We start from the raw sequence: 24,096 nt of genomic DNA, 5'->3' as shown, positions 1-24,096 counted from the left end.
AAATGGCGAGCCATTTGGTCGAAGCCCCTTTCCAAGACTTCTAGCAAATTTCAAGGTATATATGCACTTCAAAATCAAACCACAACATACAGAGTGTAATCCCACAAGTGGAGTCTAAGGAGGATAAAATGTACACAGACCTTACCTCTACCTTTATAGGGTAGAGAGATTGTTTCCGATAAACCCTCTGCTCAAAAGAAACATAGCCAAATGTAGGAATGTAAGAGAAAAAAGACAGCAAAATACCAAGATACCAAACAAATGGAACAGCACATAATAATACACACCTAAGGATAATGGTCTACGCGATACCAAAATAGTACTAGTAAGAAAAAGGAGAGAAGAGATGGAAAGGCTAGCCCCCCATCTCTCACACACAGCACTTCAAAATCAAACACATGTTCAAATTGCACGTCGAATATACCATCTTTAACGCGATGACCCAAAACAAGCCCACTAACTAATCTTTACTTCCATGAAGTAAGACCAAAACAACACCACTTAAAGAGGTGGTCAAGTGGAGGAGCAGCAAGGAACAGAATAAATTACATAACAGAAACACCTAGAGAAGATTCAAGGAGAGCATAACTGCCTGGGCATTTCTAGCTTTTACTTTATACATATAATGACTTCATTTTCACTACTGAAAGAAAAGAAAAAAGCAAAAAAAGAAGTTTGATAGGAAGGAATAAGCGGAAACTACGAAAAAAACCATAACCCAACATAAATAGGACATCTTCAATACTCCGCAAACCAACCAGCCCACATTGCCTACTCATTAAGCCACCCTGACGAATTTTGCTGCGAATAGGGGTAGTAAGGCCTGGGAGCAAAGCCCGATGAGCTACCTTGAAAACCGGGTCGAGCAACTCCACCACCGTAGATGCCACTTCTGCCGTCAGATTCCATGCCATTCATCCTACCGGGATATAAATCCTCATGTGGAGGATACTGTTGCATCACAGGCGTATTGATCCTGCCGTAGGTTGGATCAGCTGCTGGACTCAACCGCCCATAGGGGGGATGGGGATATCCAGTGCTGGCACCCGCTACGTAGTTGCTTCTTTGAGTCAAAAACTCATCACCCTGCTGCCCATAAAGGTTGCCCTGTGCCCGTACATCTGACTCCCTTGCATATATCCCCCCATTCCGGTGACTGGTGTACGGTCTACCAGGTATATCTGGATGCTCTCTTTGATATCCCATAAATCGTTCTTCAGAGGCCCTGAATGCATACTCGGAACCAGGACTAGCAGACCGAGGATATTGGTGATTTAAACTTGAGTAAGGCTCCTGCATTGGCAAGCTGTTCCTTCTTGCCATGTCACCATCCTGATGTGCCCTGTTCCCCATATACTCAGGACCAGGATTAGCAGACTGAGGATATTGGTGAGCTAAACTTGAATAAGGTTCCTCCGTTGGCAAGATGTGCCTTCTTTCCATGTGACTGTCCTGATGTACCCCATACCCTGTCTCTTGCTCCGTCCGTAATGCAGAAATGCTCTTGCCCGCAAAATGTTGATAGCTATCCTTCTCTTCAGCCTTAGAAGACAAAATTGTGTGCCGATCAACCGACTCACGATTGGTCATGCTGGGGGAGGAATGATGAGACAGAGATCTTTTCCTTACAGACCTGTCCTCTGTTGCTTTTTCATCCAAATCTCTCTGTCGTTTCGCTGTGGACTTGTCCTGTCTTGATTTTTCATCCAAATCTCTCTGTCGTTTCGCTGTGGACTTGTCCTGTCTTGATTTTTCATCCAAATCTCTCTGAGATTTGCTTCTATCCCGACTCCCTTTCATTGACTTTTCATCAGATCTCATCTTGCTTTTATCCTGACTCCCTTTCATTGACTTTTCATCAGATCTATTCTTGCTTTTATCCTGACTCCCTTTCATTGACTTTTCATGAGATTTGTTCTTCCCGTGGCCCCGGTGATCACCACCTTCTTTGCCCCTTTTATTCTGTGATCTCTCCTTGTATTCTTGGGGCTGATGTCGCTTCTTATCCTCAAAACCAATGTCGTTATTGATCTTTGTTGACACATCTTCATCATGTTCCAGTGAACGAGGGACAGGTGCGTCGGAGCAACTTTTTTCTAATTTTATCTTGGATGGGTGGCCATGCTGTTGAGCAATTGCTTTATGGTTGGCGGTCCAATCAGAGCGACTCCAAAGATAAAGTGGTGGTGTACTCACATTCCAATCCTCCATTTGTTTGTCATTTGAATCAACAGATCCAGGCAAATAAAATGACTGGAAAAGGAATAAGGATGAGCCACCAGACAGTAAACTTATTATATTCTTAATAATACATTTTCAGTTTTAAGGGGAGAAACAGTTTACCTTCCCACTAAGCAACTCGTGATCCTCCCAAATTAGATCATATGGAGACCCCTTTAAATCTAACCTGGTTCCAATAGAAAAGCTTTATCAAAATCAGAGAGAGAAGAGAAAGAAGAGAAGTTCACATAAGTAAATGAGATGCAAAATACCGTTGTGTCTCTTTCGGAACAATGAGGATAAGAAGCTTTGGCTTAAACTCAAGTGCTTTGTTAATAAATTTGTTAGCAAGGACAGCATTGACCCCAAAAGGAGGATTCAGCCCCATGATCTACACCAAGGGTGAAAAATGTAAGTGCAAGCAATGTATGGTGAAAATCAATGAAATTTGGAGCTGGTATATTTCTGTGAATGTTGTGCTCTTAGAAAAAATTTCTTACCAACTTCGATCCTCCTACTGGCAAGTCCTCTGGGCGTACAGCCATCCAGTCCTTCTTCTCAAAATTAAAAGCATTCTGCAGGAAGGACAAAGAACTGCAATAAGTAATGTGCCAACCACCTAAGCATATTGACTTTGTCATTTGTCAAATCTTGGACGTCTATCATCATTTCTTAGGGCATTCTCCACCTGAAATATGCACTTTAACAAACAAGGAAAATCATTCACCTTTGCTTGGAATAGATCATAATTTTTATATAAGCAACCCCTCCCAATTTCATCCAGCTTCTTTTTCATGAGGCAACTGAAATCGTTGGAACCGCAACAGAAATCCAAAATCTGCTCAACAAACAACAAAAACTTTAAATTCGCTGCCCGCTAAACAAAAAACCTAGCCTGATAGCAGAAACTTCACAAATCATAAATAACATGATCCTGGAAGATTTACAAGTCACAACTAATTAGACATCAACTAATCATTTTCCAAAGTACAACAGGAGGAACACAGACGATTGCGTTTCCCCTATAAAAATATTGGTATAGCAGAATACCGATGAATAAAGTTGGAGGATTATAGTCAATCTACACCAGAGAAAATTATTGTACTCAAAGTTGGTAACAAGATTTCCACTCATGAAGCGTAAGGCCAGTATAGATTCCTACCATATCACCATCTCGAACATACCAATGAAGCATATCGACAATCTGCACAATAGAATCACAGTCAGTCAGGTAAAATATGGCATGTAAAAATACTACAGCCTGATGAGTAGATCAAAGAGAAAGCACTGCTCAAATGATCCAGCCAGAAGGTGCACAAGTTAAAATGTGGGAAGGGTAAATTTTATGGGCTCTTTGTGCCCTTTTTTCAAAAAAAAAATGACAAATTAGTAACCACAGGAGCTTCCCTACCCCAAGCTGCACCCCCCCCCCCCCGGACCCCCAAAAACCAAAATTTTAAAAGCCCTTAAACTTCAAGGTATGCCACCAGGCAGAGAGGTGAAATCAGTCATTAAAGACACATATATCTTCTGATGACAAGTTTTATAGTTTTAGCTCACCTCTCTCAGCTTGAGCTTCCCTACCCCACCCCCCCACCCCACCCCAAATTTAAAAGCCCTTAAACTTCAAGGTAACTAATCTTCTTTCTGGCTTACCCCTGGATGCCACCAGGCAGAGAGGTGAAATCACAGTCGTTAAAGACATATATCTTCTGATGACAAATAAGTTCTATAGTTTTAGCTCACCTCTCTCAGCTTCTCCACTTTAGTAAAGTGGCGACCAAAGGACGTGTAGCGCATGCCGTGTAGAAAGGGAGCAAGATACACTCTCAGCTTGCTCTACAAAATAAGAATAATTCATACAATTAGAAAACAGCCCAAGAGGCAATCGACATAAATTCGGAATTTATTAGAAATTTGGGACACAATAGAGAGAATAACAAATGGAAGAATAATGTAGAAAGCAAAGAGAGGTAAAACTTTTAGCAATCACTGCCATCTAGTTCTGTTGAAAATGCAATATAGAACACCTTGAACCCACTTGACCAGTTAATTTAAAATGCTTAGAGCTAGTTGCGCGGAATTGATTAATGTTTCAGCACTACAACCACCAAACAGCCATCTAAATACGCTGAAAGAAAGCCAGCTATTTGATTCAATCCGATTCAGTTAATGACATTGCCTAGTTATACAAGTGTTACTGAAATTTTTTCGTCGAGAAAAAATGTAATTGAAATTTATATACCAGGATTAACTCGGGGAATGGTTGGTAAACTAAAGATAATTTCATAAATGATATCAAATCAATTAAAAATAACCTTCATAGAAGAAATGGTTGGCCATTAGTCTGAGAAGTGATTTTCATGAGATAAAATAATACTGAATTATTTGGATAAGGCAACCAAACACCAACTACTCAAAGCAAATGCTGATTTAATCACGGATATGTCCACACTAATAATAGAAAGAGATACAAGATCTTTAGTGAGACATATATGTATCCTTTTCCATCTTTCTCTCTACTTTCACCCATTTCCCACCAGGGGCCACTGCCACTTGTGACCATATATTTACTTCTGGAGAATGTACTCTTTCCTCCATTAGGTGGAGGGGCCAGGATTGGCTCGAGTTCAAGGTTTGCAGTTGGACACTTGAAGACTGACCCGATCTGGGGAGTAAGTATATTATATACTACGGTATTCCAGAAATACACATCCCTCTAGAAGATCACTTTCTTTTTTTCGGTTTGAGAGGGGGGAGGCATTGCATCATTTTGCTGACTAGAATAAGCAAATTAAATAGAAGAATGAAACAAGTACCCTCCACTTCATTATCTGAGCAAGAAGCCCAGGCTCACAGACAGCTTTTGCATCTTCGACTTTGCCCCCTTCCTCTAATATCTGTAAAGCCGCACGAATAGCCTGCAAGAAATAAAGTCGTTTTTTATGATATGTCTCTTCAGGACATCTGATAAAATAGGTCACATTAAAGATAGGTTCAACAGAAAATAACATGAAAAATTATTTACCTCAACAGAACCCTCAACTTTCCCCAAGGTTATAGATTTGTCAAATTTTGATGAGTATGCATGCGTTGTAGGTACTTTGTGCTTCACTATTTTATCCATAGTTATGAGGGATTTAGCGTCCTCCATCATAGACAATATTCTACATGACAGACATTAAAAGAAAAGAGAACAGTGTCCTATCAGTCAGGGACAACAGAAAGGAATCCATGGGCCAGATGAGAAAAGGCACAAAGACAGCATCCTACTGTGGGGCAGTGCGAAAGTAGAATAAAAGAAGAGCAGGAGAACTAAAAACATCAACGCACATACCACATTGATTCAATTCTTCCAACATACTAGTTTTTTTCTTAGTGTACTGTTTTGTTGTAGTTACTGTTCCTTTTTCCTTTTTGACCTGCTTTGTTTTTGCTTTATCCCAAGCCAAGGGTCTATCGGAAACAGCCTCTCTACCTCCCAAGGGAGGGGTAAGGTCTGCATATACTCTACCCCCCCCCCCCCCAAGACCCCACTTGTGGGATTACAGTATTACACTGCATACGTTGTTGTTGCGATTGGGGCTAGGGGACATTCATCCAGAAACTAGTAGACTCAACCACAGCATTTTCAATCCAAAGTTCATGATCCCACACCACTACTATTGTTTGACAGAAAATGATAAATAATCCATTAAAATTGTTTACAAGTAGAAGTATCATTAATGCTATACAATGCAAATTTAAAACTTGTTTAGTCTAAAAACTGAAGATCTTGGTCCAAATCTGCTCACTTTCAAATCCTTCAACTGGCTGTTAACATAATGAAAGAGTGAAAAAGGTGCTCCTACAAGGCTACAACTAATGCATACAACAAGTAACAAAGCCTGACCTCAATAGAGTACCTCTCCTGGAGTTTGAACCCGAAACTGAAACACTAACTTAACATCCATAGGGCTAAATCTTTAATGCCTTAGTCTCTCGATATAAAAACTACACTACTCTATTTTCATCTCTTCTTATTTTGCTTGAGAAAAAGAACCTTTAAAATATTATTCCACTTTGATTTAAACCTGCATTTGGAGTAATTGTCAGAAACCATTTTAAGATAAGCACACATGTCCACTGAGCCAAAGTTTGTTGCTATGAATTAAAAAACCCATCCTAAGCCAAGAAAAAGCAAAAGTTGAGATATCTCTGGAACCTCAAGTGCAAATAGTTATTGACAGAGCTAAAGTGCTTCACCTGCTCTTTGATGCAGCATCTAAAGTCTGTGAACTGCTTCTCTCCTTTTTGTCAGACTTCACGATCTTGGTTTTCTCCTCTTCACCAGACTCATCAATTTGTGATTCTCTGCTAATGAGTGCATATAACTTATCGCCCAAAGAGGTTTTACCTTCACTTTTGGTAGCTTTGTTGAGCTTTGCGGACGAAGACTTGTTCAAACTCTTTCTATTAGCATCGATAACTTTTTGTCTTTTCAAAGAATCAGGTAGAGGCGGTCTCTCTCTCTTTCTGGAAAAATCAACCTTCACTGCCTTGGACAATTTTTCAACAGTTTCTGATTTTTTAGCAATCACTCTCTTGCCATTAGTCACTTCTGCAGATATTCCTTTTGGTTTTCCCGTTTGTTCCTGTGTTTGTTTCTCCCTCCTACGATCTCCCGGAAATTTGATGTGATCTCTTGAAGGTGTAGCAAGTTCTTCATCAATCTCGTGTTTTCTGATGAATTTGTTAGCATAAGTCATTTGAAAAAAATTACACTAAAGGTCACTTGAAATACCAGCACAGATGGATAGAGTAAAAGTACAAGTAGGGTGTAAAGAACTCACAAACAATAGATCAAAATGCGATTTTTTATAAGACCATCCCATGCCCTTGGCATAACATCATCCTCCTCCTCCTCCTCTTCCTCCCCCTCCCCTTCCTCCTCCTCATTTTCTTCTTCATCGTTGCTCTTGTCGAAAACAATTTCCCTGGCAATTTACATAAAACCCGTTACATTTGTACACAAAGTACTGTCCACGGAAACATCAAGAAAAAAAAAATAAAGCAAGTACTTAGGCAAGCATTTCCGATGATATGATGTTGGGCACCGTCTACACATGGCAAACTGTAGCTCAGGTTTATCTTTATCTTCTCTTTGTTGACAGACGCAGCACTGATGCAGAGGACAAGCAAAAGATTCACCAGCGGCAATCTTCTTTTTAAGTTCATCAACCTTCGACTGAGCATCAGGATGAAGCAGTCTGGCAACACAATGTGGGTGGTAAAAATGGCCACAAGTCGCATTAACGCAACGGAAGACCTGAAAACCATACCTGAATTTTGACTTAAACATACCATGGAGAAAATGCAATTCTAAGTACCAACCCAAAAATGCTAATATAAATTTAACACAGGGATGCACACTTATTATTTATTTCTTAACGAAAAATCGCTACAACATCTTCAAGCAATTGTACTATTCCACAGCAGGTCTCATAGGTTTGTTAGTACCTCCGCATGAGATGATTGATCAGAAGAACCCAACTTCCCACAAGCATAGCACTGGTGCTGCTGATATTCACAATTCTTACAATAGAAATCTTGATATTTCATTGCCTGGAAGAGGAAAACTTGTATTAGTAGGAAGCAATATGCTAGCCAGAGACGAGAATAACATCACTAGAAGGAATGAAAGCCAGGCAAATTTTGACATACCTTAACTTGCGCCTTTGTAAAACCAAGAGATTCACACTGAGATTGAGCACCATCTTCCACAGTAGCATGAAATGACCTCAAGCACTTCCCATCGCAACTGGTAGGGATCACAAGAGGCATATTATTTGGAGTAGCAGAAAAAGCCAATAGATAATAACAAGCAATTCAGAACCAAAACTGACCACCTCTGGAAAGAGAAGCAAGATTTAACTACATGCTACTATCAGGTATATTGACATGAAATTACAAAAGTTCTTAGAAGTAGGTGCAAACAAAAATGCCAGTTTGACACTCGTAGAACAAAATAAGAAATACTCAACAAAGGAGGTGGGCATGTCACTATGTGTTCAGTTAGACATTGAACTGCCAAGCCTATTGTTCCCTTCTTCATAGTTTATTGAACTAATAAGATGACCAAACAAACTGAATCAATGGTCTACGCCTATGTATAAATCTGTATCGGGGTGCAAACACAACATCAACAATGGAACATATAACAAAGAAAATCAGATGAGATAGAACATTTGGCAAACTTATAATTCCATTATGCAAGTGCAGATTCAAGGAAAGAGCCAACACAAGCTGGACATTGAATTGTATTTGTGGAATGGTAAAGCCTGCCCATACCAAAGAAGTTCACCACCATCGTCACATATAGCGCAGAGAGATTCAAAGTGATTATAATCATCATCATCTTCTTCTTCATTGTCATCTATGATCTCATCGACTATAAAGTCGGATATTGATCCAACCTGCCAAAAGAACCAAGCACAAGCTCAAAAAGAGAGCCAGATGTTCTGATCCTCAATTCCTGCTTTCATGTCTTAGAAAAGCGAGGGAAAGAATATGTACAACCTCATCAAAGATTTTCTTCTTCTTAGGCTTCTCCTCCAAAAATTTAAGTAAAACCTGCATAAAATAATTCAGTTTGACGTTTTGCTATAAAGATGCAAAATATTTGATAAGAGAAAAAGAAAAATAAAACATATCCAAAAAGAAAAGGAAAAACTCAAGCTTAAAAGAAGGACCTGATTGGATTCCGTCTCAATTCAGATATTGGTTAGTTTTTGGCAGAACGAAATTATGTGTATTTATGGGATATATCAGAAGTACTTTCAAATACGGAAATGAGAATTAACTAAATTAAATGGGCTCTGTCGTCATAAAAGAATACTCCTACGGGCTCATTTTATATAACTCACTTTCGATTTTGGGATATCCCAAAATGTTTGACCATCTACTGCTCCTATGTAAAATTCACAATTTTCAAGAATTCAAATACACCAACATGTAAATTTGATATGACGTCTTCTCTATCAAACTGTTATTCAACCACCACTTAAATGTATATATTGTTTTTTGAGAATGGTAACGTTATATTCATCAGTACAAAGATTGCACTGGCAACTGTAATACTAGAAAGAAAAAAGCCTATGTACACTTCACAAGGCTTTCAAAAAGTCTAGGACGGAATCAGCATCTTCTATACAAAACTCTCTACACCAAAAATTCAAGCTCAAGATACAGTTCATCTTTAATTTCTGTGTTGGATTACTTTTGTTCTCAAAACATCTGCTATTTTTGTCCCTCCAGATGGTCCACCATATGCACCTTACACAATATTTTCCTTGGTCATCACTAACATAATATATAAGTTAATCAAGTCTTAAAGGTCATTACAACATTAAAAAAAAATTCTCTCTCCTATTTCAAACTCTCCCAGGCACATTCCCCAAGAATATGACCTAGTTCCTTTCTTGATACTTGCTCCCCTTCCGGTGATCCTTCTGATCACCGGATTCAACCTTTCTTCTTATCTTTCCTTCCCTCTCTCTTCCCTTCTCTTCTCTTTCTCTCTCTCCTCTTTCTTTTGACACCCACTTCCTCCAGTTATGACGGCAGACGATACCATTTATTTTGCTGTGGGTTTCAAATCTTTTGATGTTTCACGAGATTCTGATGCAGAGGGGGGGGGGGGTTACGAATGGACTGAAAGGAGTAGGAACTCCATCACAAGAACTCAGTTTACCAGAAGGACGATGATATCGGTAAAGGACGATGATATGGTTGATCCAACGATTGAAAGAAGCTTCTTTATCAAAAGGAAGATCGGTGAGAAGGTGGAAGAGGGTTTTTTTTTTTTTTGGAGAAGTTTCTCTGAAACTTATTGTGCAAGGAATTTCAACAAGTTTGGCAGATACATTAGCATCATTAATCTGAAAGGCAGAAGGAGATCGGTGTTGATAATTCCTGAGTTATCTTTCAACTCAGGCTGGAGCTTCATTGCAGAAAAGCTGGGAAGGTTTGTTAACTCCCATAAGAATGAAAAATATAAAATGGAACCAAGGTTGGCTGACAAGAACATTCCCTATTCTGAAGCCCTTCGAAGTATTAAATGGTCCAACAGAGGGGAAACCTCATTTAATGCAGATGTTTCAGTGAAGGGAGGAGTAATTTGCATTAAAGACGACCCCAACAACCAAAATGAAGTTATTAATAGGAGTCTGGTCGGCAACTTCAAGGCTGTTGAAACTCCAACTCTCTCAGAGATTAGAAGATGGTCTTCTACCCTTTGGAGGAAAATCTTTGGGCTGAATATCTATGAAATGGGAAATAGCCTCTTCCTTTTTGAGTTTGCCTCTAAAGCTGCGGCTGAACAATTAATGAATGGAGAATGGTTATGGAAGCACCTACACATCAGGTTCCAGTGGTGGAGCCTTACAGTTGGAGCCGTCGAGAAAAAGCAAATCTTAACTCAACATGGGCTAGAATTGTTGGTCTTCCTCTGCATCTTTGGTCACAAAAGAATTTCAAGGCCATCGGAGATTTTTGCGGTGGATGGATAGAAACAGAAGAAGAAACGCAGCTTAGAAATCATCTCAAATGGGGCAGAATCAAAATTCATGGAGACGGATCATCTATCCCGAAGGAAGTAACGATCGAGAATGGAGGGCTTTTCTTCAAAGTCCAGATATGGTCAGAATCGCCGGTAAGATTTCGTATCGGAGAAGAAGGAAGGGACCAAGTCTTTGTCCAACAGATATCGATGAAATGCACAAAGGGTAAAGAACCAGATCATAACAGCCTGGCTTTTAAAGATTGTGTGGTCCCAGCACGTGAGTCTCCACGTGATCCACAATCTTGATTGACGAGCTACGCAGCGGAGTGAACGCTAAGCTGGAGGTTTAGAGACAAACTCTGGAGTCTAAAGGGTTCAAGTTGAGTAGGACCAAGACAGAGTACATGGAGTACAAGTTCAGTGACATGACATATGAGCTTGGCGTGGAAGTGAGGCTTGGTACCCAGGCCATCCCAAAGAAAGGAAGTTTCAAATATCTTGGGTCTATTATACAAGAAAATGGGGATATTGACGATGATGTCTCACATCGTATTGGTGCAGGGTGGATGAAATGGAGGCTTGCTTCAGGAGTGCTGTGTGATAAGAAGGTGCCACCAAAACTTAAAGGCAGGTTCTACAAAGTGGTTGTGAGACCGACTTTGTTGTACGGGGCAGAATGCTGGCCAGTCAAGAGCTCTCACATTCAAAAAATGAAAGTTGCGGAAATGAGAATGTTGCGATGGATGTGTGGGCACACCAGGCGAGATAGGATTAGGAATGAAGATATTCGGGATAAGGTTGGAGTAGCATCAGTGGAGGACAAGATGAGGGAAGCGAGGCTGAGATGGTTTGGGCATGTGAGGAGGAGAGGCACAGATGCCCCAGTGCGGAGGTGTGAGAGGTTAGCTATGGATGGTTTCAGAAGAGGGGAGGGGGGGGGGGGAGAAAAAATATTGGGGAGACGTGCTGAGATAGGACATGACGCAATTTCAGCTTACCGAGGACATGACCTTAGATAGGAGGTTATGGAGGACTCAGATTAGGGTAGAAGGCTAGTAGGTAGTCGCTGTTTCGATCTATAGTCTATTGTCCTTTGATTCTTGCTACTATATGTTGTTTTTACTTCGATTATCTTATTTATCTGTGGTAGCTACTTCTTCCTTTTTTAGGCTCGCTTCTATCTTGACTTATTCGCTTTCTTTAGCTTCATTTGCATTTTGCTTTGAACTCGCTTGTGCTTATCTAACCTTTCTCGTTGTGTTTTCTCTTGGTAGGGTCTTTCGGAAACGACCTCCCTATCTTCCGAGATAGGGGTAAGGTCACGTACACTTTACCCCCTCCCTACCCCACATGTGGGATTTCACTAGGTATGTTGTTGTTAGTGGTGGACAGAAGTGGTTTGGGCCAAACTAATATGGGCCAATTCTCAATTAAAACAGCTGAGCTTTCAACCTCTTCACTAAATGAGGCACGTGAGAAGCATACGAGGCCAGAAGTGGACGATTCACTTAAAGCTCTAAAAAACATAGCAATCAAATTTCTTGAGTCTTTTAAACAGTGGGAGGAAAGATCAGAAACCTCACAAGATACAATCAACACGACTAGGGTGAAACCAAGTAGGAATTCCATACAATCAAGCGGGGCAATGAGAGCGAAGCAGGATGCTAATAATATTTGTCATGCACTGATGATAAATCTTTGCAACGGAGAAAGCCAATCAACACCTATCGACCAAGACATGCAGATACAACAAATTCATGAAGTGGAACCAGTAGTTGTTCAGAGCCAGAGTAGTCGGGCGATTGAGACTGCAGCTTCTAACTGGGTTAACTCTAATATTTTGGAATTGGGCAACATATATGGAGCTGCGTTTGAAGGCCACGAGGAGGAAGCTATGGCACTTCTAATCAAATTAGATGCCAAAAGAAAATTCTTGGAGAAACAAAACCAGTTGGATAAGGTGAACAAAAAGCAGAGGTATCGGGAAGAATGAATTGAAAATTTTGGCTTCAGATTTAAATGAAGTTACATGGGTCAGAAGCAGGGGGAAAACTCAAAATTTGACTTATCAATGAAAGTCAATTTGATATCATGGAATGTGAGGGGGCTTAACAAATTCTCTAAAAGGAAGCTTGTTAAGAGTCTTATGCTATAATGGAGGGCTGAGGTTGTTTGTTTGCAAGAGACAAACTGGAAAAGGGAGTGGAAGCACATGCTAAACAATTGTGGTCTTGTAGATGGATGAGGAGTGGTTTTCTTCCGGCTGAAGGAACCAAAGGTGGTATTCTGATTATGTGGGACTGTAGACTTTGGGCTGGGGAACAGGTGAATATAGGGAAATATTCCATTACCTATAGATTTGATTCTGTTCATCATACCTTCAGTTGGTATTTTACAGCTGTGTATGCTCCCCACACAAGAATTGAAAAATTGGATTGCTAGGAGGAAATTGCTGCAATGAGAGGTTTATGTGGGGGCCCCTGGATCACTTGTGGAGATTTTAACACTAACAGAACTATGGTGGAAAGAAGGGGATGCAATAGGATCACAAACATAATGTCTGAATTTTCCAGGTGGATTGAAGAGATGGAATTACATGATCCACATATTAATGGAGGCAATTTCACTTGGTTCAGAGGCTTAAATCATGTTAGTGCTGCTAGATTGGATAGATTTTTATACTCTATGGAATGGGATGAAGCTTTCAAGAATATTAGGCAAAAAATCCTTCCAAGGACAAGATCTGACCATAGTCCAATAATTCTGGAGTGTGGCAATTGGGGGAGGAAAAATTCTTACTTCAAATTTGAGAACGGGTGGCTTGAGGAAGAAGGTTTTCTTGATCTGATAAACAAATGGTGGAATGAATTTGAAGTTGAAGGATGGACAGATTACAAGTTGAGCATCAAGCTCAAAATGTTGAAAAACAAAATCAAAGTCTGGAGCAAAGCGAAGTTTGGAGAGCTAGCCAACAAAAAGAGTAGTCTGTTAAATGAACTGGCAGATCTGGATTTAGTACAAGAAAATAGAGTCCTAGATGAGGAAGAATTGATGGTAAGGGCTATTGTATTGGTGGAATTAGAGGAGCTAGCAAAAAAAGAGGAATCCAGCTGGAGGCAAAAATCCAAAGCTCTATGGTTACAACAAAGGGACAGAAACACTAGATTTTTCCAAAGGATAGCAACTGCCCATAAGAGGTATAACACAATTGACAGGTTGATGATTAGAGGGGAAGAAATAAAAGAACCTGAAGGGATCAAAGAGGCTATGGTTGATTTTTATGAGAAGCTATACTCAGAGTCTGAAGCATGGAGGCCATCTTTTGAATATGTTGACTGTCCAAAGATAACACAAGAAGAACAAGAATGGATCCAAAGACCATTTACAGAAACAGAAGTGTTGCAAGCAGTGAATCAGTGTGCAGTTGACAAAGCACCAGGTCCTGATGGTTTTTCCATGGGTTTTTATAAGAGTTGCTGGGAAATACTAAAAGGTGACATTATGCAAACCATCAACAATTTTCACCAAAATGAGAGATTTGAGAAATCCTTTAATGCTACTTTCATAGCTTTAATCCCTAAGAAGTTTGGAGCTGAAGAAATAAAGGATTTCAGACCTCTAAGTTTGATAGGGGGCATTTACAAGATCATATCCAAGTTACTCACAGAGAGAATGAGGACTGTCAAGGAAAAGCTAGTGGATGTTCATCAAATGGCTTTTTTAAGGGGAAGACAAATTATGGATGCAACTTCACTTGCAAATGAGTATGATCATGTCAACTGGGCTTATCTGCTGAACATTCTAAAGAATATGGGTTTTGGAGTCAAATGAATTAATTGGATCAAATGTTGCATATCCAATGTGAAGTTTTCTGTCCTAATCAATGGAAGTCCAGAGGGTTTTTTTCATTCTAGCAGGGGTTTGAGACAGGGGGATCCACTTTCTCCACTTTCTCCTTTCTTATTCCTACTGGCTATGGAGGGGCTAAATTACATGATCAGAAAAGCCAAAACAAATGGATGGATAAGGGGCTTTGGGGCTCAAAACAACAGGGGAGAAGACATGGAAATAACACATTTATTGTATGCTAATGATTCCTTGGTGTTTTGTGAGGCAGAGGTTGACCAAATCAGACATTTAAGGGTTATTTTGACCATCTTTGAAGCCATTTCTGGGCTTCATGTCAACTGGAATAAAAGCTGTTTACATCCAGTGAATCAGGTGAATGATTTACAAGTGTTGGCAGGTAATCTGGGGTGTCAAACTGAGTCACTGCCCACAAAATATTTGGGAATGCCATTGGGTGCTAATCATAAGGCACAAGAGATATGGAATGATGTGCTCGCAAGATGGTGAAAAGAAATTATCAAGATGGAAAAGTCAATACCTTTCACTTGGGGGTAGACTGACATTGATAAATTCAGTCTTGGATGCTTTGCCTACTTACATGATGTCTGTATTCCCTATCCCTAGGGTATAAAGAAGAAGCTGAACAGAATTAGAAGGGAATTTTTGTGGCAAGGTAACAAAGGAAAAAAAAAAAGGTGACAACTTGGTGGAATGGGAGACTATGACCCTTAATAAGCAACATGGGGGCTTGGGGATTAAGAATCTCAGTTTACACAACCAGAGTTTGTTACAGAAGTGGTTGTGGAGGTTTTGCAAGGAAGATAAGTCTCTTTGGAAGAATTACATATCTCATAAATATGGGTTGATGAACCAATGGGCAACAAATGAAGTGAATGCTACCTATGGATGCAGTGTTTGGAAGACTATTAGAAGAATGTGGAATGAATGTAAGGAGAATTTGAGCATAAAGGTGGGGGATGGGACAAAAACTTCTTTCTGGGAAGATCAATGGATTGGTCATTGTAATCTCAGAACTTTGTTCCAAGATTTGCACATCATCAGTCTCCAAAAGAATGAAAAAATCTCTCAAATGTGGACAGAACAGGGATGGAATCTGGTGTTTAGAAGGGCATTAAATGACTGGGAAATAGGGAGAGTGTCAGATCTGCTTTTTTTGCTTAATTCCTTCACTGGTACCACAAATACTCCAAAAAAAAAAAAAATCGGTCCGGAAACTATGCAGCAAAGGGAGCTTCACTGTCAAGTCACTATACTGGGAGAAAAACAAGGTTGTGAACCCATCACTGATTTGGCCCTGGAAATTTATCTAGAAAGTCAAAATTCCATATAAGGTTTCTGCTTTTGTTTGGTTAGTTTTGAAGAGGGCTTGTCTTACACAGGAGGCCTTACAAAGAAGAGGTCTACAGATATGCTCATGATGTCTATTTTGTGGGGAAAATGCAGAAACAAATGAGCATTTATTTCTTCATTGTGAGACAACTGCACATCTGTGGCACATGTTCTTTTGTATACTTGGGGTGAATTGGGTATTACCAAGATCAACTTTAGAACTCTAATGCAATTGGAAAGCAATTGGAAGAAGAAATGCACAAGAAGACTGGTGGCAAGCCATTCTGGCTTGTATTTGGTGGACAATATGAAAGGAGAGAAACTCAAGACAATTTGATGACAAAGAAAATTCTATTCAGATAGTTAAAACAAAATGTCTTAGTCTCTGGTATTTTTTTGTGTAAACAAGATATAGTGGGGGAGATAGGAGATTTGGTAGGTTTTCTAGGCAATACGTAAATTGTAATTTGACTTTTACCCCCAGGCCACTGCTTGTGGTTTTACTTGTAAAGTACCTTGAGCAGCAATTGATATGCTGATACTTTTGGATGAAATTCAAATAGTACCTTATTCAAAAAAAAAAAAAAAAAAAAAAACAAAAAGTAAAATCGACTCTAAGACTTCGTGTACACTCAAATAGAGCCATGTAAAAACGGAATGGACGGAGTCCAATCTAGGAAGTATGTGAAAAGCACAACTAAAGCCATACATGAAAATTCACAAATATGTAGCAGTTTGCGCGCACCTCAACTACCTCCCACCAGCAAAGGTACCAGGTAACTCTGTCCACTTAGGCTTGGACAGATGGAAGATGTCTCTGCTGGGGCCTAGGATTTGAACCTGAGAGAGACCTCATGGTTCCCATCTCACTTCAGTGACCACTAGACCACACCCTGAGTGCCAGCCGAAGAAAAATACTTTTTGACTCTCGACAGTGAGCATGTCTCTTATTCCTGTTTCCCCTTCTTTTTTTTCTTTTTTTTTGTGTGTGTGTGTGTGTGGGGGGGGGGGGGGGGGTAGTATCAAAAATCTCTATGCTAATGTCCCAATATTATTGTTGGGCACCACCAAGGCTGTTGACTCATTCAATCTCCAATTAAGTGTTTCAAGGCTCAGTAAATAATTCTTTTAAATTAATCTAGACAGAGACTCTAATTAGTACTTCTTGTAACTCACCTGTAATGTAAAAGGTACCTTAGACCTATTTAGTTAATAGTCTTTTCTTATAAAAAGCCTTGCCTATTGTTTCAGAAAAAATAAAAACCTTGCCTACTTCTCCTTAACCGGCAAAGTTTTCTTCGCCCAACAATTCAAGCACTAAATAAACTATTGTTATGTGATATCTCATAACTAAATATTTCCCTGTTTATTTTAAATAAGGATTCTGAGTGCCTCCCAGCAACCTCACCCCATAAGTAATTCGAAGCATAGGTCAAAGTGGAAACTTTAATAGTGATATCAGCCAAGAACATGCTAACTTACATTCAGTTTTACCTCCTTATGCAATTGTATTTCCGTAAACAATGTAAGGCATTTTCTTTGTAAAAAAGAAAATAAAATGAGGGAAAACCAACAGAGCACAAAAGTGAATTTAGAGATCTTTCCACGTGTTAACTGTCTGGTCACAGAAAGGAATCATACAAACCTTGGATTGAGACAATTTTCCGTCACGCTTAACAATTTCATTGATAAAATTCATGTGATCCACTAGATCGTTCTCCGAAGGCCTGGGCTCATACACACTACAAAAACATGGGTAAGATTCCAGATTTCTCTAGAGGAAAAAAAAACAAAATATGCTAATATACACAAAATGTCAATATGTGAACCTGAAGACTTTAGATAAGTGATCCCACAAAGCTCTGCCAGAAGATTCTGGATTTTTTTTCAGAAAGTGCAAGGAATGCACAGTGATCAAAATTGACCTAATGGTATCTTGGAATGCCTTCCTTGGTTTTTCAAGTTTGATCCAATCGTTCTCCTTAGATAAAACTGAAATTGCTGGCTCTATACGTGAAGAATCAATCTTCCATGTTGTGACCTGCTTATAAATCTTCTGAAGGCCATTATCAGCAGTCCCACGCAAGAAAACATGTCCTTTATTCCCATCCAAACTCTCAGTATCATTCCACTGAAATGTTAGCTCCGCAAATGAAACAGGCTCATCCTTATCATCCACAAATTCATAGTTAGAAACTGTACTCGGGACTGCTTCAGCTTCATCATCAGAAGATGCCATTCCCACTTTCCCCAAATGCTCCGGGGGAATAACTGACTACCTGCCAATGAAATTCATTCAGTATACAAAGATTAAGAAGCACGAAGTTAAGACTTGACTCCATAGAGTAGAAAACTTCTTTTTATAAGGTAATACAGTAGAAAACTTTTTTTAGATGAAAACGAAGCCTACATCGCTGTAAAAATTATGATTGTTAAGCATGGTATATTTCTAAAATTGGAGCTATGCACCACTTTTGAATCCAATCCTGTTATGCAAGGCATACTTAGAAGTTAGTCAAAATTAGTTGAGAGTATTGAAGGGTGATTAAGAGTAACAAGGCGAGACTCGTGGACGGCTATTATAAGTCTTAATCATTCAGATCTATTCAAACTACCAAATGGTTGTAAAATAAAAACAAAAAACCCACTTGATAATTCAGATATGAAAGATTTATCAAAAAAAATTAGATATAAAAGATTAAGATCCAAACCTAACAACAACAACAACAACAACAAAAAAAAAAAAAAAAAAAAAAAAAAAAAAAGAGACGCACTTAATAACTGAGATCTGATTAATTAAGACTCAGATGTTTATAAGGGCTAAGTGTTCTTTTGGAAGACATAAGGTGGAGTGTCTAAGTCCCATAATTACAGCAAAAGCAGTCGCCACTCATCCCAGCAAGTTACATGCTATGACTGAGTGGAGTATCCCTAAGAACACATAATTATTGAAAAGGAAACAAAAACGCTAGGGGATTCTTTGGTCTATAATACTGGCTATGGGAAGATAAGCAAAGCCCTCACCAGTAGGTTAAAGAAAAAATGCATTTTAAAGGGATGAAGAATCTAAAAATGCTTTTGAGACTCTGAACGACGCCACGGCTGCAACCCTAAGTTGGCTCTGCCCGACTTAATTAGGAGTTTATCATTAAGGCAGATTTTTGCCAAAGTGGGATAGGAACAGCATTCAAGAGAACAACAACCAATACACTTCCTAAGCAAGGTGCGAGTCGAACTCGCTCTCTTCGCCCTCCTGCAGCGCCTTTCACTCACTTGTTTGAGCTGGACTCACAATCTTAGTAGAGAACAGAGAAATAATAAAAACGTTACCGGCAGCGCCTTTCACTCACTTGTTTGAGCTGGACTCACAATCTTAGTAGAGAACAGAGAAATAATAAAAACGTTGGTTCCTGGTTCCTTTCTATGACCTATGTATGATCATTGTCTTAATTCATCCATTGCACCACCTGGAATTCTTAGTTAAACCTTTACCCGAAAAGGAAATTCGATTTTCGTGTGTAATCTTCTTTTCTTAGATTAAGCACTAGCTCCCTGCATCGATAAATCCATCCATGGGAAGGAGTTCCATGTCATGCACCCAATGGTGTAGTCTAGTGGTCAATGAGGTGGGAGGAAAACCACGAGGCTGCAGGTTCAAATCTAAGAGGAGGCAGTACACAAAGTGCATGCAAGATGGCTCGAATACCATTGTTATCAAAAAGAGGAAGTTCCAGGCCATACTACATGCAGCGAAAAAATGAAGATACCATTTGTAGTATAAACAGTTTGTAATCAAGACAAATCACTAGTCTTAAATACTCACTAGAGCAGAGAGTGACTAAACCTATTCAAAAGTGGTTTGAAATCCAATATAAAAGGAAGTTGAAAATAGGGTAGGTGCTGCCCTTTTAAGACACAGAGGATACGTTGGTTCTCTATGATGCAGAGGTGTCCCAGCTAGATCATTTGAGACAGATTCTTATTCGTTTCGAGGTTGTGTCAGGCCAGATCAATCTCAGAAAATGTGAGATCACTCCGGTGGGAGTAGTGAATATTATTGAGGAGATGGCGAAGGTGCTAAATTGCAAGGTGTGTACTCTACTTATTACTTATCTGGGACTACCTTTGGATGCTTCTAGAAAAGACCTTGCAGTGTGTTTGCAGTGTGGAATCCGGAGATCGAGAGAGTGGAGATGCAGCTTGCAAGATGGCAAAAGAGATACTTGTTGAAAGGGGGAAGGAAGTGTTGATCAAAAGCAAAGACTTCAGCGTAACTTTTTGTGGGACACAGCGGAACGCACTAGGAAGCATCATCTCGTCAACTGGGAAGTTGTTCTTCTCCAAAGGAGTGGGATATCAAGGTGTTCAATGAAGCTTTATTAGGGAAGTGGATATGGAGATTTGGGTGGAGGAAAATGCTTTTTGGAGGGGGGTGGTAGCGGAAAAGTATGGTACTATGGAAGGGGGATGGAGAACTAGAAACATTATAACCCCATACGGGTGTGGTTTGTGGAGTATTATGAGGGGGTGGGAAGATTTTTGCAGACAGGTTCCTTTAAGGTTGGGGACGGAAGCAGAATTAGTTTCTGGGCACGTAAGTGACGTGGGGAGAATGAGTTGAAGGCAGTCTTCCCTAATATATATCGTGTTTCCTGCCATAGAGAGATGACAGTCCAACAAATTTGTAGGTCTAACAAGGGGGGTATTCACTGAGTCTTAAGATTCAGAAGGAACCTATAAGATTGGGAGATGGAAGAATTTCACAATCTAATTGAGTTTTTGTACGGGCTAGCCAATCCTAATAATTATCGGATGTATGGAATTGGCAAGAGAGTGGAGATGGATTATTCACTGTTAGCTCTTATTATAAAAGGCTAAGTGAGAGAGGAAGGTACTTCTTCCCTTGAGTCTATTTGGATCACTAGAGCTCCTAGGAAGACCTCCATAAACAAATATAAAAGCATTACAACACATGATCATGATTCCAACTACTTCCCTACACTGCCAAATAAAGGCAAAACAAGGAAAACAAATACTCCCTTTGTCTCAATTTATGTGATACTCTTTCCTTTTTGATCAGTCCCAAAAAAAAAAAATGACACCTTTCTATATTTGGTAGCAATTTAACTTTAAAATGCTCATTTTACCCTTATGAGATGATTTATAGCCACACAAATATCTGTGATTTAGTTTAGACCATAAGTTTTAAGAGTCTTCTTTTCCTTCTTAAACTTCGTGTATACCAAACACCCTCCTATAAATTAGGACGAAGCGAGTAACTCATACCACCAAAAAAAGTTGCCGAACATCGTGATTCACTTTCTAATTAGACAACCCAAGCAGAAATCAGAAAAGAGGGACAAAACACAAAATGCACTCAAAAAACAGGGTTCTCGTTCTTAGAATTAGCAAAAAATTATGGTTGTGTATATAAATTCGAAGAAACTACATAGGGAAAAACACAGATGCATTCGTAAACAGAGGATTGAGCGCATAAAACATGTACAACATAGACCACTAAAGACCACAAACGATATAAAAGCATTAGAACACATATGATCATGATTCCAACTAGTTCCCTACACTGCCGAATAAAGGCAAAAGCAAGGAAAATAAATACTCCCTCTATCCCAAAAAGAATGTCAACTTTCTATATTTAGAAACACTTTAGGAACAATTTAACTTTATGAAATGATTTCCAGCCACACAAATATCTAAGACTAGTTCTGGACCACAAATTTTAAGTCTCTTTTCTTTCTCAAACTCCGTACCCATTCAAATACCTTCACATAAATTAGGACGGAGGGCGTAACTCAAACTACCGAAAAATGTTGCCGAACATCGTGATTCACTTTCTAATTAGACAACCAAAGCAGAAATCAGAAAAAAAGGGAAAACACAAAATGCATTCATAAACATGGGCAAAGAATTAGGGCTGTGTATATAAATTCAAAGAAACTACATAGGGAAAAACACAGATGCATTCGTAAACAGAGGACTGAGCACATAAAACATGTACAACATAGACCACTAAAGACCACAAACGATATAAAAGCATTAGAACACATATGATCATGATTCCAACCAATTCCCTACACTGCCGAATAAAGGCAAAAACAAGGAAAATAAATACTCCCTCTGTCCCAAAAAGAATGTCACCTTTCTATATTTAGAAATACTTTAGGAACAATTTAACTTTATGAAATGATTTCCAGCCACACAAATATCTAAGACTAGTTCTGGACCACAAATTTTAAGTCTCTTTTCTTTCTCAAACTCCGTGCCCAATCAAATACCTACACATAAATTAGGACGGAGGGCGTAACTCATACCACCGAAAAACGTTGCCGAACATGTCATTCACTTTCTAATTAGACAACCAAAGCAGAAATCAGACAAAAGGGAAAACACAAAATGCATTCATAAACATGGTTGTCGTTCCAATAATAAGCAAAAAATTAGGGCTGTGTATATAAATTCAAAGAAACTACATAGGTAAAACATAAATGCATTCGTAAACAGAGGATTGAGCGCACAAAACATGCACAACATAGACCACTAAAGACCAAAAACAAATAGAAAAGCATTAAAACACATATGATCACTTTCTAATTAGACAACCGAAAAGAGGGAAAACATAAATTCATTCATAAACAGAGTTCTCATTCTTAGAATTAGCAAAAAAATTAGGGTTGTGTTATATAAATTCATCAAAAGGTTGAGGTAAGGTCTGCATACACTCTACCCTGCCCAGACCCCACCTGATGGGATTATAATGGGCATGATGTTGTTGTTGTTGTGTTATATAAATTCGAAGAAACTACATAGTGTAACATATAATAACTGTACCTGTTCATATTATTCTAATTAAATGACCCTCTACAAAATATAACAGATCGCCTCTGTGTTATATCAGAATCGTCCATGTATACAAAGGGTCATAAAGACCCCTTTTAACTGATTTCTTCCAATTGGTACACTTAAACAGAGGATAAAACATTATAAAATCATTACAACACATGATCATGATTCCAACTACTTTCCTACAAGCAAAATAAACCAAAAACATCGTAATTTACTTTCTAATTATAAAATCAAAGCAGAAATCACAAAATAGGGGAAAACAAAAATGCATTCATAAAACAGGGTTCTCGTTCAAATAATTAGCAAAATAATTAGGGCAGTGTTCATATAAATTGGAAGAAACAACTAACATATAATAAACGTGTACCTGTTGAAAGAGAGTTGCAAACCCTAATTAGGAATAAATATTTTGGTGGTTGTAGTGAGTGAGAAATCTAGAAACTCAGAAATCGCTATTTCGCTGTTTAGACGAGGCGGTTAATGTAGTGAGTGGCTAATTTATACGTGGGCCTTCTAGTTTTTTTTGGCCTTTTCCATAACACCTTGTTTGGATGGTTGTTATTCTATATTGAAAATATATCCGCTCCAGTGTAATAACTCGCAAATCACACAGGGAGCTATATTGTATATTATTTTGATGAATATAATATTGGAATAACTTGTATTATTTCTCGTTGTTGCATAATGTTATACATCAATAATTTGAAGGATAAACCTACAAGAAAAGTGGGAGAACGGGGTAGAGCTACTATAAAAATGTAAAAAGAGATAAAATAGGATTATTAGATAATAGGTAAAGAGAAAATGAGGGAGGAGAAAAAGGTAATCACGCATCATACCAAATCGGTTGTTACATAAAATGGAACTTTTTTGTTGTTACATCATGATGAATTTAACAATATAATGCAATGCAATTTAAGTAACAATCAAAACAAATATTGTATTTAAACTAACAACACCATGCGATAGGTAATAACCATCCAAAAAAGATGTAAGGAAAAATATACAGGGAGTAAATTTGAACTTTTTTCTTTTGGAAATTTTGGATAAATGGAGTTATGCTGAAGTACGGATAATGATATAAGCTAATACGAGATGATTTTCTAACAATAATAATATAGATAAAAATTTACCAACACTGGTGTTTATATCAAATTAATAAATGTATGACATGGGTTAGAACATACATAATTATCACTTAATCATAGCTAATTAGTGTATAATTTACTTTATCATAAGTTGCAACAATTTGATGTAAACATACGGTATAG

General features: G+C 38.7%; 1 protein-coding gene and 1 long non-coding RNA gene across 6 annotated transcripts; both read right to left on the bottom strand.

Annotated features, from left to right (window-relative positions):
- Nucleotides 1–450: 450 nt before the first annotated feature.
- Nucleotides 451–23,336, bottom strand: LOC132053181 (protein ENHANCED DOWNY MILDEW 2). 5 transcript variants are annotated; one of them, XM_059445090.1, is made up of 20 exons: nt 23,193–23,336; nt 17,791–18,240; nt 17,607–17,703; nt 8,779–8,832; nt 8,551–8,675; nt 7,924–8,020; nt 7,720–7,824; nt 7,281–7,528; nt 7,053–7,196; nt 6,466–6,942; nt 5,249–5,387; nt 5,040–5,141; nt 3,967–4,059; nt 3,383–3,424; nt 2,948–3,058; nt 2,721–2,795; nt 2,493–2,611; nt 2,344–2,407; nt 1,685–2,253; nt 451–1,633 (listed from the first exon to the last, which is right to left on the bottom strand). In XM_059445090.1, the coding sequence occupies exons 2-20, from the start codon at nt 18,198–18,200 to the stop codon at nt 772–774; spliced, it is 3,933 nt and encodes a 1,310-aa protein (XP_059301073.1). In that variant the 5' UTR covers nt 18,201–18,240; nt 23,193–23,336; the 3' UTR covers nt 451–771. The 5 variants fall into 5 exon arrangements, with proteins under 5 accessions (XP_059301073.1, XP_059301072.1, XP_059301070.1 ...); XM_059445089.1 differs by having other exon boundaries at nt 451–1,859; nt 1,908–2,253; XM_059445091.1 differs by having other exon boundaries at nt 1,591–1,721; nt 1,773–2,253.
- On the bottom strand, nt 16,966–17,599 carry LOC132053182 (uncharacterized). Its single transcript, XR_009414083.1, has 2 exons — nt 17,226–17,599; nt 16,966–17,195 (listed from the first exon to the last, which is right to left on the bottom strand). It is a non-coding gene; the product is annotated as an uncharacterized LOC132053182 (long non-coding RNA).
- Nucleotides 23,337–24,096: the final 760 nt, after the last annotated feature.

The sequence above is a fragment of the Lycium ferocissimum genome, chromosome 4 (assembly GCF_029784015.1).
Source record: "Lycium ferocissimum isolate CSIRO_LF1 chromosome 4, AGI_CSIRO_Lferr_CH_V1, whole genome shotgun sequence".
Classification (NCBI taxonomy): domain Eukaryota; kingdom Viridiplantae; phylum Streptophyta; class Magnoliopsida; order Solanales; family Solanaceae; genus Lycium; species Lycium ferocissimum.
Note: the sequence above shows the minus strand (reverse complement) of the source record. Positions and strands in the feature narration are given on the sequence as shown.

Excerpts from the sequence above, each read along its gene's own strand:
- LOC132053181 (XM_059445087.1), bottom strand. The coding sequence starts at position 18,200 with ATGGCATCTTCTGATGATGAAGCTGAAGCAGTCCCGAGTACAGTTTCT. Across the intron at positions 6,943-7,052 it reads CGCATTTTGATCTATTGTTT|AAAACACGAGATTGATGAAG; the intron begins GTGAGTTCTTTA and ends CAAATTCATCAG. Across the intron at positions 5,388-6,465 it reads GATGCTGCATCAAAGAGCAG|AATATTGTCTATGATGGAGG; the intron begins GTGAAGCACTTT and ends TCTGTCATGTAG.